Raw genomic sequence first — 13,061 nt, forward strand, 5'->3', positions numbered from 1 at the left:
TTTTATATATTGTAGTGTGTATATGTTCATCCCAAGCTCCTAATTTATCCCCCTCCCACATTTCTCCTTTGGTAACCATAAGTTTGTATCAAGGATAACTTCTTAAATTGAATAAATGTTTCCGTGAAAAACTCAGTGTACTTCTCTCTCTCTCTCTCTCTCTCTCTCTCTTGTCCCCTGTACTTCCCTCTCTCCCCCTCTCCCTCTCTTTCTATTTTCTTTTCTTTCTTTCCCTCATTGGTGTGGATCCTTGGTTTGGTGTCTTTTCAGAAAGTCTTTTCTGGTGCCTGCTTAGAGGCAGAAATTTAGGTTAAAAGAAAAGCTAGCTATTTGTGACACCTCCCAGATGATATGGGTTAAGTCCATTAACATGTATCTGTTCTTCAGAAGTCCCTTAAATAGATCTAGTGGTGGGAATTTATTACAGTCATGAGGAGGTTTGACCTTTCTGTAAATTTCTGGGAAAAAAATAAGGCGCTTCTTGTAGTGAACTTAGAGGATCAGTTCCAATTGCCCAGAGCCATTTTTCCAAAGCCACGGGTTTTCCACACTTTTCCGTTCCCCGAGCCCTTCAGCTGTGAGCGCAGCTGCCCTGGAATTCCTCGTCCTAAAACCGCAACCTGGATTGTGTGCGTTGGGCCACTAGCCTAGTCTTTGGCTCAAGGCAGTTCTTGAAACGAGCCAGTTATTCATGTTTTCAAATAAAAATCACCAGCCTTCTGCCAGTCATTCTGAGCAAACTCAGAAGGACTGAATTTCGCCTGAAGCACTGGTTCATAACGAAACTCTGCCATCGTAAACGCCAGGGGATGAACGTGAGGTTACACAGATATAAAACTGAAAACATTAGAAACGGAGGGAACGCCACCAGCTTCGCTTCCCAGACGGCGGTGACCCAGCAGCCCTTCAGCTACCGTTCATCTGCGGGACTGAGAGCGGCGGGGAGCTGTTCGGCGAAGTGGTGCTTCTCCCACTCGCTCCCTTCCAGCGCCCCCTGGTGGAAACCCGTCCCCAAGCCGAGCCCTGCTGCAGCCACGCACACAAGCAGAAGGCTGTTAGGAGACCTGCACGGGTGGGAGAAGGGGGAAGCAAGCCTTCCCAGGAGAGGACGCGAACACTAAATAAAATAAGAGGTTCGACTCCCTTACCCATGAGGGACGTGCCAGTTCCTAAAGGTCACGGAGATTACGCCGGGATGTGATGCCCTTTTCCTGATTTGCTGGTACAAGATAGATAATTAAAGATATTTGCTGGGGAATAAGAAGCAGATGAAAAGAATAGCGCAGATGTAAGCCTGGGAAGGGAAGCTCTGGCTCCTTCCTGCGATAATCCTCAACCCTGAATATAACCTTCTAGCAGGCAAATAGTCATTGCCCATCGCTGGGGCATTTTAGATTGTCTCTGGCAAGGACCAGATATGCACGAGTTTCTGCCTTCATTGGGGATTTTATAAAGGTGAAAAAGGGCTTTCTCTCTGCAGGTTACTGAGAAAAACAATTCAAAGAATGGCTTCTGTAACCACAGCAGGCGTGTGGCAATGACTCTCCATTTACCCACTCACCTGGAAGACCTGTGATGCTGTAAATAGACAATGACCACAAATCTAATAATCATTGCTATCTGATTATTGCTTTGGCATGAATCATTACTTCAGTCTGTAAATAAAGAGGCCTAGTGTCCTGAAGAGTCACGCCAAGCAAGGAACACCAGGAAGCTGTTTGGCTTTCACAACTTGTTTTTTACTCACTCATCAATTATTTATTGGGCAGCGACTAGTTGCGAGCAACTGTGCTGGGCAGAACTGAACCATAAACAAGGCAGAGGTTGTCCTCGCTGCTCACAGCTATTCTTGGTCTTCAGGGGAGATAGAACAAAACCGTGTCATAATTAAAGCTGTGGCAGAGTAGTACCTTTGTTTGAAGGCAGCTGTCTTTGCTACTGAATGAGGACAAATAAATACTTCTGAAAAAACTTCCTCCTAAATTCCAGGCTGCAGAAGAGAGTAAAGATAACCGAGAGATTGCTGTTGGGTTTATAATCCACTCTGTTGGTGTGTAGTCATGTATGGTAAATTCAGTGAAGAGGGGGAGCCTTTTCCTAGTCCCCAGATATCATTCCTGCTGACAAATACCAGCAATTTCTCTTTGAAAGTTCTATAATTTAAGGTATAATAATGGTTAATTTTATGGGTCAACTTGGCTGGACCATGATGCCTAGGTAGTGGGTTAAATGTTACTCTGGATGTTTCAGTGAAGATATTTTTTGTGTAAGATTAACATTTAAATCAGTGGATCTTTAGTAAAGCAGATTATCAGACATAATGTGGGTGGGCCTCATCTAATCAGTTGAAGGCCTTAATAAACCAAAGACTGACCTCCACTAAGCAAGAAAAAATTCGGCCAGCAGACTGCCTTTGGACTCCAACTGCAGCTCTTCCCTGAGTCGCCAGCCCACCCCGTCAGATTTTGGATTAACCAGCCCTCACAATTGTGTGAGCTAATTCCTTAAATCAGTTTCTCTTTCTCTCTCTCTGATCACTCAGACAAATACAGGTGTCATGCTTACAAATACGAAAATGCCTTTAAAAGAAGCACCGCCGTACATGTTTGTTTACTGTTCTATCAGTTTACTATCATATCATTTTCACCTTGCCAAGACTACGCTTCAGAGCGTCTCCGGAGAGCTGTGTTGATAGTGGAGAGAGGGCCCCTTAGAGTCCTGAGCGGGGTGAACAGGGGTAGAGAATGGGCTCAGAACACAGGAGTTGTGGGGTTGAAGGTCAGCTTTGGCTTACTTGGCCTTCTTGCCATTTTGTCTTCAGAGGGAGAACCATAGTGTGCTTCTATCTGTTTACCTTAAATCTGCTCTTTGAATACACAATACATACTTGCTGAATGAGTTCTAGGGAACTGAGTGAGGGAAAAGGTTGGACATTAAATGAGCAACTGCTCTGCTCTAGATATTTCATCTCTGCTGTCTTATGCAATCTTCTCATCCACAAGGACTGTCTCATTATTATGCTCATGGACTCAGCCAAGCTCTGTGGGCTTAAATTCAATCTCAGCTGCTTTTTAGGTATGTAGCTTTGGACAAATGACTGAACCTGTCTGTTACTCAATTTCTTCATCTGTGAAATGGGGGTAATTACAGGACCTATTTCAGTGTGTAGGGAGTGAGTTAGTATAGGATAGTAAGATCTTCCTGTAGTCCCTCCTTATGGTAAATGCTTTGTTGGTAGCAGTGGGGAACTGCCTTTCCTAGAAGGTAGGTTTTATTTCTAACATTTTCCGGACAAGGCTCCTGAGTAATTGCCCCAAATCATATTGTCGCTACAAGAAAATGGAGTCGTGATTTGACTTCAGGTTACCCTGACCCTAGTGACTGCTCAACCCCATATGCTGTCCTTATACAGAAAAAAGAACATTTGAACACCAGGTTTAAACCATGTCATTTAGCATCTCGTGGATTGATGCTTGATTTTGGATAAGCTGCCGCTGCTTTTTCTCCTTCCCACCTCCTTCCTCCTCCTCCCTCTCTACCTTCTTCTTTTTTACTATATCTGGAACAAAAGGTTAGACTTATGACCTACTACAAGCTCCGGAAGCTGTCTTCTTCAACTTTACTGTTTCACTTAGTCAAAAGGACGTGGTCAACCTAGCTTTCTCTGCGGCCAGCGTCGAGCTGTGAGATTCCATGTGGTAGAACGAGTTACTGACAAATAGAGCCTAAATGTAACGTGATGGTGTAGATATTGGGGAGGCGTTATTCAACAGCTGTCTATTGAGTTATTGCTCTGGACCAGGCTCTGATGCTGGATGCTATGGACAAGACAAAAACCCATGAGACTCAGACCGTGAAATTGAAGAGTTCACAATCTAGCTCAGTGGTTCTTAACAAGGGGTGATTTTTGCCCACAGGGAACATCTGACAATTCCTGGAAACATTTTGGTCTTCACACCTGGGTGTGGGAGGTGGGTATCAGAGGCGCTGTTGGTACTGACACCTACTGCATAGGGGCCAGGGATGCTGCTCAACATACTATAATACACAGGACAGCTCCCACAGCAAAGCACTCATCACTCTAAGGTGTCAATAGTGGTGAGACTGAGAAGCCCTGTGAGAGACAAAGGCTACACAAAGAAAAGTAAATAACCATTGAAGATGGTACCTAATTATGAGCCACAGAGCAAGACAGATAACAGTGCTTTGGGAGCCAAAGGAAGATTAGGTGGGAGTGGATTGCAATGGAAGCCTTTTTTAAGCCGGAAACAGAAATGTGCAAGGTGTCTGTGAGAACAGTGAACAGAAGAATAGAAGCTGGTGTAATAGGAACTGGTGAACACTAAGCATCAGGGTGAGGCTGGCCAGATTACGGAAGACCTCGGAAATAAGGAAAGATATAATCTTGTTGCCATATGTAATTGAGAGTCTATTTTATTTTATTAATTTAATTAAAGGAGTGAAGGAGTGGAGAGAGTAGGGAAGGCTGACAGCTGGGGGAAGAATGGTCCAGGCAGAACAAAAGCGAAGAGCCTTGGGTGAGAGCAGTCCTGGTCCAGAAGCACTGGGGGGCAGTGTGGATGGGGTGAAATGAGCACAAGCACATTGGAGAGAAGGTGAGAGGCACCAGGAGGCCAGGTCGTGGACGGTTTAAGGACGATTGTGAGAAAATTGGCTGTAACGCACAGTGAAATGGAGAGCCATTGTGGGTTTGTGAGACAAGGAGTAGCATGATCTGACCTAGGTTTTAAATTAATTACTGTGGCCGCTGAAAAATAAGCCATAAAGGGTGGGGGGAATGGGATTAAGTGTAGAAGCAGAAAGAAGTTAGAAGGCTATTGGTATAATCCAGGTAATGGAGACTTAGACCTTGGTAGTAACAGAAGGGTGGGGAAAAGCAGTAACATTTTGTGTGTGTGTGTGTGTGTTTTAAATTGCAGTGAAATGTAATTAACATAAAATTTACCATTTTAACAATTTGTAAGTGTAGAGTCCAGGAGTGTGAAGTCCAAGCACATTATTGTACAATCATCACCATTACTCATCTCCAGAACTCTTTCGTCATCTCAAGCAGAAACTCTTGGATTTTTTTTAAGGAACAATCTGCATGCTCTCCTGATGGATTGGACTGGGGTGTGAGAGAAAGAGAGGAGTCAAAGACAACTCCAAGATCATTGGCCTGAGCAACTGGAAAAATGGAGTTGCTCTTTGCAGGATGGAGAAGAGTGGATAGACGAGTTTGGGATGGTGTCTCCACTAGACATCCGAGTGGAGAATTTGAGAGTGCCTTTGGCTATGCAAGTCTGGAATTCATTGGAACTGGGGTAGAGGTGTACATTTGGGTGTCATCAGCAGATAGATGGCTTTTAAGACACAGGAAGGAATGAGATAATCAAGGGAGTGAATAAGGCAGAGTAAAGAAGAAATCAAAAGCTTTGGGGCAGCCTAGCATTAGACCCAGTCTAAGAAGTTAGCAGGGAGGAGAATAAAGCAGTAAAGGAGACTGAGAAGAAGGAAGACCAGAAGGACATAGTGTCAAATGCTGCTGAGAGCACAGGTAAGATGAGGCCTTAGAATTGACCATTGTTTATAGCAGTGCATAGGACACTGGTGACCCTAACAAGAGCAGTTTTGGGAAGTAGTAGGATCAAAGCTTAGCTGGGATGGGTTAAGAGAAAGTAGGAGGGAAAGAATTGGAGGCAGCAAATAAAGACTGCTAATTACTATAAATGGGGAGCAAAGCTGATGGAAGAAATAAGATCAAGGGTAGTTTGTTGTTTTGTTTTTAAGGGGTGAAGTAGCAGTATATTTATATGCTATTGGGAAGGATCCAGTAGAGGGGGGAAAATGGTGATGTAGAAGAGGGTAGGAGTATTTAAAAATTTTTGAGTTTGAATACCTCTACGTGGGACTTTGACACAGCATTTTGCTACAGTCCATACCATACTCTTCTTGCTTCTCTCACTTGTATAACCTACCTTGGACTTCACATTTCTTGGCCTGGATGGATGCATATCTGTACGGGGCTCTAAGGCAACACTGGAGTAAATCGGTAAGAATGCAAATTAGAACCACTCCTGCCAAGGAGTAGACAGAGCTCCCAAGTGCTAATGTACCCTGTTTGGGGGGGAGTGTTTTTGGCAATTTGCTCATGCAGAGGCCACCAGATGAAAACTGACAGTCAGAAGCAGTTGAGATCCAAAAGCCTAATAATACACAATGGAGTGAAGATTTGAGGAACTCTATTTTGGTCCCTGGAAATCAACTTTGTGTTTTTTGGTGCAGGCTAAGGAAGAAAGTTAATAAATCAGGGGTGAGTGATCTCACAGCAGTGGGAGCAAAAGTGAATCTTTGCCTGGGCTTGGACTGGAATCGTATCTCCAGAGTAGAAATGAGATGTTTACCCCTGGACCACCAATGTGTCTGTAGCCCAAACATTGAATAACGGCAATATCCAAACCGGAGAAAGGCAAGTAACTAATGCATGAATCTAGGTTTTGAAGGTGAAAGGAAAAGGAACCATGATTACTATGTTGGATATCTTTATTCTTATCCACCCTATTCTACCCTGGAAGGATGACCTGTGGGGATTAAATGTGGAAGCCAGCCTCCATCGTGGCTCAGTGAGCCCGGCCTCTTGGTATACATTCTTCTCCACCTTGCACTCTATGCTGGAAAAGTAATCTGTGGGGCTTGGTTCAGCATGCTTCTGAGCCCTCTGGCTTCTGGTTACACTACACCCATGGGGAGCCCTGGAAGGAAGCTGTGGTGAGGTTGCCTTGAACCGGCTGTCTCCCTCTACAGCAGATCATTGCTCCTGTAAAATGGTCTCTGCTCTACTTCACTCTCTCACTCTCCTGGGCCTTTTGGACATGGGGATGGTGACAGTTTCGCTATTGCTGGACCCAGGTGTCTGCACATTCTTTATCGTTACTTTACCCCCTTCTACACCTTTGTAATTGGTCTCTTTGTAAATAAACCCTTCTAAAAGTATTCTAATTTAAGTATGTCTTGTTTTACATTATAGGCCTGATTGATACCATAATTGGTATCATAAGTGGCTCTAAGAAACAGAGTCAAAATTGGATCTGGGATTTATTTGGTCATATAGTTAGAGGTCCAGGGATAGCCTTATTGCTGGGAGAAATAACTCAATTTTCCATTACTCCAGTCATCATTGGTGGTAGCCTGGGATGAAGGGCAAAATGTTGGCTATATGGAGCCTCTGAAAGTCCCATTGTGAGAATCACAGCACAACCCCTCAGAAATTTGGAGTAATGACTTGACCCTGTGCTGATAACTATTTTTGATCTTTTTTTTTTTTTTGGCCGCACTGCACGACACGCGGGATCTTAGTCCCCCAACCAGGGATCAAACCTGTGCCCCCTGCAGTGGAAGTGTGGAGACATAACCACTGGACCGCCAGGGAAGTCCCCACTATTTTTGATTTGAAAAGTAGCTCCTGGCTTCCTACTGGTGAAGACTGAATGCTCCAACCATGCCATGAAATGCTTATGCGATCCAAACTGAGTGAGCCTGTCATGAGCTGAGTGTTATCTGATTCACTGAACCAAAAAATTGGGCATGTGTAGGAGTAATCCATAATAATATGGAAATGGTATATGTGAAAGTGGGCCCCCATAGATCCAGAAGGCTCAAGAAAACTTCATGAGCAGGTGACGTTCACATAATACCTGTTCTTTCTGCTTCTCCTTCAACTCACACCCAAGACCTCAAGAGGAATTTCCCATTGAGCCTGACTTAACAGATAGATCTTCATCCCAAACCCACATGAGCAGGAAATGAACAGCCATCATGCTATAGCCCTATTCAGAGGTAGCCTGAAAGATGGTGTTGAAATAACATTCTCCTTGAACTTCAACAAGTACATCAGTTTATTCACTTCATTAGGGACAGTTAGTCTGAGGCATCGATCTACATTGACTCATATGCAACGGCAAAAAAGTTGGCCTGCTAGTTCAGGAATGTGGAAAGAACAAGATTGGGAGGTTGGTGAAAGATCTGGGGAGGAATGTGTTTGAAACTCTTGGAATGGGGACAAAATGAGAAGATGTAACCAAAGGTCTACAAGATGATACATTTTGTGGAGTCAGCCTTTTCTTAGTTTCATTGGTGCTGGTACAATGGTTCTCTGAATACTCTTACCATGTGTCCCGTAATTCAGAAGCATCTGGCTTAATAGGACAGAGGAATGGCCTGCTAAAGGCTCAATTGCTATGACACCCGGGAAACAACATCTTGCAAAGTTGGAGTGGTGTCCTATCGTATACAATAAATGCCTTAAGCCAACAGCAAATATGGTGTTGTTTCCCTATAGCCAGGATGTCTGAGTCTGGGAACTAAGGAGTAGAGATTGGAGTGGCCCCTATCACCACCTAATAACCCACTGGATATTGTTATTCTCTTTCCCTGTGACTTTGGGTTTGGTGAGTTTGGAGATTCTAGTGCCCGAGAGAAGAATCCTTTTGTTAGGGAACATTGGAAGTTGAGATTACCCTCTAACCATTTTGGGATTCCTTGTATCAGCGAATTGATAGGCACAGGAAAGGGTCAGTGTAGCTGGGATGAGTATCCTGATTACCAGGAATTGGGTTCATTCTTCACAATGAGGACTATGAGGACTTTGAAACTCAGGGAATTCACTAGCTTCATTTCTTAAAATTAAAATCATAGTCCTGGTCAGTAGAAAACTGTAACAACCCCATTAAGACAATACCAACTAAGGACCCAAATCCCACAGGAATGAACATTTGGGCAATTCCATTAGATAAAGTACCTCCTTCGGCCAAAATGTCGGCAGAGGCAAGGGGGCACAAGGAATGAATGGTGACAGAAGGTATCTGTGATCAGCTTAAGACTCAGGACAGCTTAAGAGGTGGGAATTGTAGCAGCAGCTATGTCCTATGTTACTCTTCTTTTCTCCTCGTTTCCTTCTCTACCTGACTTAAGAATCCAAATGGTGGTTAATGTACTAGGTTTCAGGTGGGAATATGATCAAATTGACATCGTCTGGTGATAATATGGTAGCTCTATTTCATCCCTTGTTCTGGAGGCATAGAGTGGATGCTGAGGGGTAGATTGTACCAGGTGTCTTCTGCTTGTACCCCTCTTCCATGTTCCAGGACTTTAGAGAAAATATCTAATTTAATCTTCTCAACAACCCTATAATGATAATAGGTCTTCTTGATTACCCTCTTACTATTGATATATACCTGGTATTGTTCTGCGTGCTTTATATGAATTCATTCGGTTAATCCTCATAGTAGCCTTACGTGCCTAGTATCCTATTATTCCCATTTTACAGATGAGGAAACTTAAGCACAGAACAGTTAAGTAACTTGCCCAAACCCACAAAGTTGGAGATTAACCTCTGCCCCTTAAGGCTTCTCAAAGGGGGTAGGTATGATTATCTTGTTTTCACAGATAGGAAAACAAAGAGATAGAGAAGTAAAGGGACTTATCCCAGATATAGTCAGCGCCCTCCCCCCTACCCCCCAGCTAGAATTCATCCTTAGATCTTTCTAACCTCAAAGCTAATGCTCATGTCTAATGTACTCTGCTTCCTTAACAATGCTTCATTTTCAGGGGTCAATATGAGAAAGTGCCGCTGTGAAATGCAGATTCTATGAACATAAACAGCTTTTGATAAATTCAAAATTTATGGTTTGAAAAAGGCAAATGGTCTAACTTAAATAAAGATTAAACTTGACAGTAGAAGTGTAAGCATGACCCAGATTTACTAGATAGCTAGTGCTTTCTTTAAATATTCAGTTTATGTTTAGACCTAATCCATAGAAAATTTGAGAGCCAAAAAGGTATAAATGTATTTTGATACATAATATATAAAAATAAAATAAATATGTTAAATTATATAATATATTAAATATATTTATATTACTTTATGTAAATATATAAAATATATATTAAAATATTTTTGAAGAAATGCTATGGACCTAATTCAAAATCCCTGCTAACAGATTTCCTAGGAGAACATTGTTTCTGGAATCATATTCTTTTGTATACTTGTCAACTGACATTAGCCCTGATCAAGGTAAAGAGGAATACAGTGGTCATTTATCATTCACAGACTGAGGAAATGCATGAAACCAGACCCAGGAACAAGAGCCTGAGAAGGGAAACCACAGTGGCCGGGGTGCCAGTAACTTCTTTTTGTGTTAGAGACAGTTTTTCATCTTCTACTAGTGAAGAAGGGCACGGTCAAGACTTTGCATATCCTTTGCAATACTTTCTGTCACCCATACCTTCAGGGATTTCCTCCTTTGGACTAGCACCAGCAGCCTCCTCTATCCAATATCACGAACTCACGGCTTCCTAACAGTTGAGAATGATCTGCTTTTCAGATAATACCATCCAGTCGATTTTCTGCTGTTGCTGTTCCGTGCAGAAGCGGTAAGTCTTCTTCCAAGGGCAACTTCTTGGAAATTAATTCATTCCTTTTCTTTATTGTCTGTCGAGTCTCCACATCTCTTTGTATCTGCTGTTGCCTCTGCCTGGGAAACCCCACTCCCATTTTCTTCCTGTTGAATGGCCATTCATTTAAAGCTAGCTATAGGTCAAATGTCAGGTCTGTGATGCTTCCTTGATCCTCTTGGATTTAATTGCTCCTTCCATTGTGTTCCCAGAGCACACGGCTTGGTTCTTTATTTAATACTTATTTCATGTATGCTATTTATATGTCTGTGTTTCACTCTGTAGTTTTTACCTTTTACGGGTAAGAATCCTGTCTTGTTTATTTGAGTATCTCCCCCAAACTATCAGTGTGTTTTACACTTTGGTGCCCAGCAAATGTTGTATAAGGATAAAATCCAGCGCATCATGATAATAATAAGAGCCAACATTTTCTTTTTTTCAAGTATTACTCTTTTTTTTTTTTTTGAAGATGTTGGGGGTAGGAGTTTATTAAGTTATTTATTTATTTTTGCTGTGTTGGGTCTTCGTTTCTGTGCTAGGGCTTTCTCCAGTTGTGGCAAGCGGGGGCCACTCTTCATCGCGGTGCGCGGGCCTCTCACTATCGCAACCTCTCCTGTTGCGGAGCACAGGCTCCAGACGCGCAGACTCAGCAGTTGTGGCTCATGGGCTCAGCTGCTCCGTGGCATGTGGGATCCTCTCAGACCAGGGCTCGAACCCGTGTCCCCTGCATTAGCAGGCAGACTGTCAACCACTGCACCACCAGGGAAGCCCCTAAGAGCCAACATTTAATGGGAGTGTTCTATATGTCAGACTGTGCTAAGAAGTTTGCATATTTTAGCTCAAGTAACTCTCAAAACCACCTTTTTTTTTTTTTTACAATCCCCATTATACAGATGAGGAAATTGAGGCTTAGAGAGGTTACATTGCTTACCCAAGGCCACACTATGAAAATGGTAGATCTGGGATCTAAACTCATGTTCTTATCGCTACACCATATCTACTTATAACAATAGATACCATCGAATGAGGTGATGCATGTAAAATGATAAACACTGTGCCTGACACAGAGTAAGATCTTCATTATCATGATTATAATTGTACGCCCTTAATATGCACCAGGCACTGTATTGGGCACATGATATGTTTTCTCAATTTTATTTCATAACAACTCTATATGCCCGTAGCATCTCTAGTTCCCAGATTAAAAAAAATGAAGTTCTGAGAGGTAGTACCTTGTTCAAGGAAATGGAGTTTGGAAGTCTTCTAAAAAAAAAAAAATAGGAAGGAGATTTTTCTACTAGTTTGTGATAATCTAGTAGATTCATAGATAACTTGAGTACAAGTAATCATTTGTAACATGATTATTTTTCAATGTCAGACAAGTGAGGACACAAATAAGCCTTAGCAAAGATGAAGAACTTTCAGAAAAATACACGCAGCATCGCAGACCATGGTTCAGTGAATTGCCAAGTAAGAAGCAAGTGAGTATCGTTTTGGTGGGGGTGAAGGGGTTGAGGACGGTGGCATTTTTAGGGTCTGTGCCTCATGAGGTACCGTTTGCTGCCATGCCCAGAACCTAGTATCGTGGTTGGCACATAATGAGTTCTCAGTAAACATTTAGTGAATCGATGTCCTAGAAGAAAGTGAAAGACAAAAACCAACCAACCAACCAACCAACAAAAACAGTTAAAATAGACTACTCTGCTATGTTTTGGCAGAACTTGAAATTGGGAAAAAATGTATTCTGGCTACTGCCATTTTGAGGCCAGGATTAATTTTCAGTTCAGTGGCGGAGAATCAGTTTTCTTGGGAAGTGTGTTAAACCCAAACACAAGCTTACAGCACACGAAAGGGAAGAGCTGTTTTTCTTTTTCCAAGAGAGAAGAATCCTCGAAGTGAAACTATTAAGGAGGAAATAAAATTTTAAGAATTGTGACATGAAAAAAATTCAGTACAATGCTGGCAAGAGAATTGGTGGTCTTGAGAATTTACAAAATGATGAGTGTGTTGCTGGATCTGGAAGTTGTTCTGTAGTTAGTCATTTCCTGCCTTTATCCCACCTGGGCTTCTGCTTTGGTGCAGCTGGCTGGGAGAAGTGAGGGGGCAGGCAAATATGCTCTATCTCGATTCTTTTTTAGTACAGATCACTAAAACAATAGCACAATGACTCACTCTTTAGTTTTTACAGTCCAACAGGGGCCGAGTGCAGCCATCAAAACACAAGCCGCTGCCTCCCCTCCCACCCTCTGAGTTTGCTGAAGAGAAGATCCAAGTCAAGGCACTGTATGATTTCCTGCCCAGAGAGCCCTGTGATTTAGCCTTAAAGAGAGCAGAGGAATACCTGATCTTGGAGAAGTGTAATCCTCACTGGTGGAAGGCAAGAGACCGCTTGGGGTAAGACTGATGGCTTAGTCTTTACCAAATCTCTCATCTTTCATTCTCTGAAGACTTCTGAAACATGACATAGACTCCGTTTAGCGGCTCATTTAATCCAGGTTTATAACTCTTCCTTGTAAATGAAACAGAAGCTGTTCCCACACCTCCCCATCTGTATGAAAGAGCATTATAGCACCGTGATTTCAGGCAGACTCTCCAAACTAGGTACATGT

General features: G+C 42.7%; 1 protein-coding gene across 1 annotated transcript in view; it reads left to right on the forward strand.

Moving 5' to 3' along the window:
- Positions 1 to 13,061, forward strand: part of TXK (TXK tyrosine kinase) — a gene marked incomplete at its 5' end in the record, with an annotated part of 71,276 nt that overhangs the window by 4,297 nt on the left and 53,918 nt on the right. The window contains 3 exons of the mRNA XM_081237238.1: positions 10,383 to 10,431; positions 11,831 to 11,933; positions 12,641 to 12,846. Of these exons, the coding sequence (XP_081093364.1) occupies positions 10,383 to 10,431; positions 11,831 to 11,933; positions 12,641 to 12,846 (358 nt within the window). The remainder of the gene's footprint in view (positions 1 to 10,382; positions 10,432 to 11,830; positions 11,934 to 12,640; positions 12,847 to 13,061) is intronic.

The sequence above is a fragment of the Mesoplodon bidens genome (genome assembly GCF_964165515.1).
Source record: "Mesoplodon bidens genome assembly, chromosome: 1".
Classification (NCBI taxonomy): domain Eukaryota; kingdom Metazoa; phylum Chordata; class Mammalia; order Artiodactyla; family Ziphiidae; genus Mesoplodon; species Mesoplodon bidens.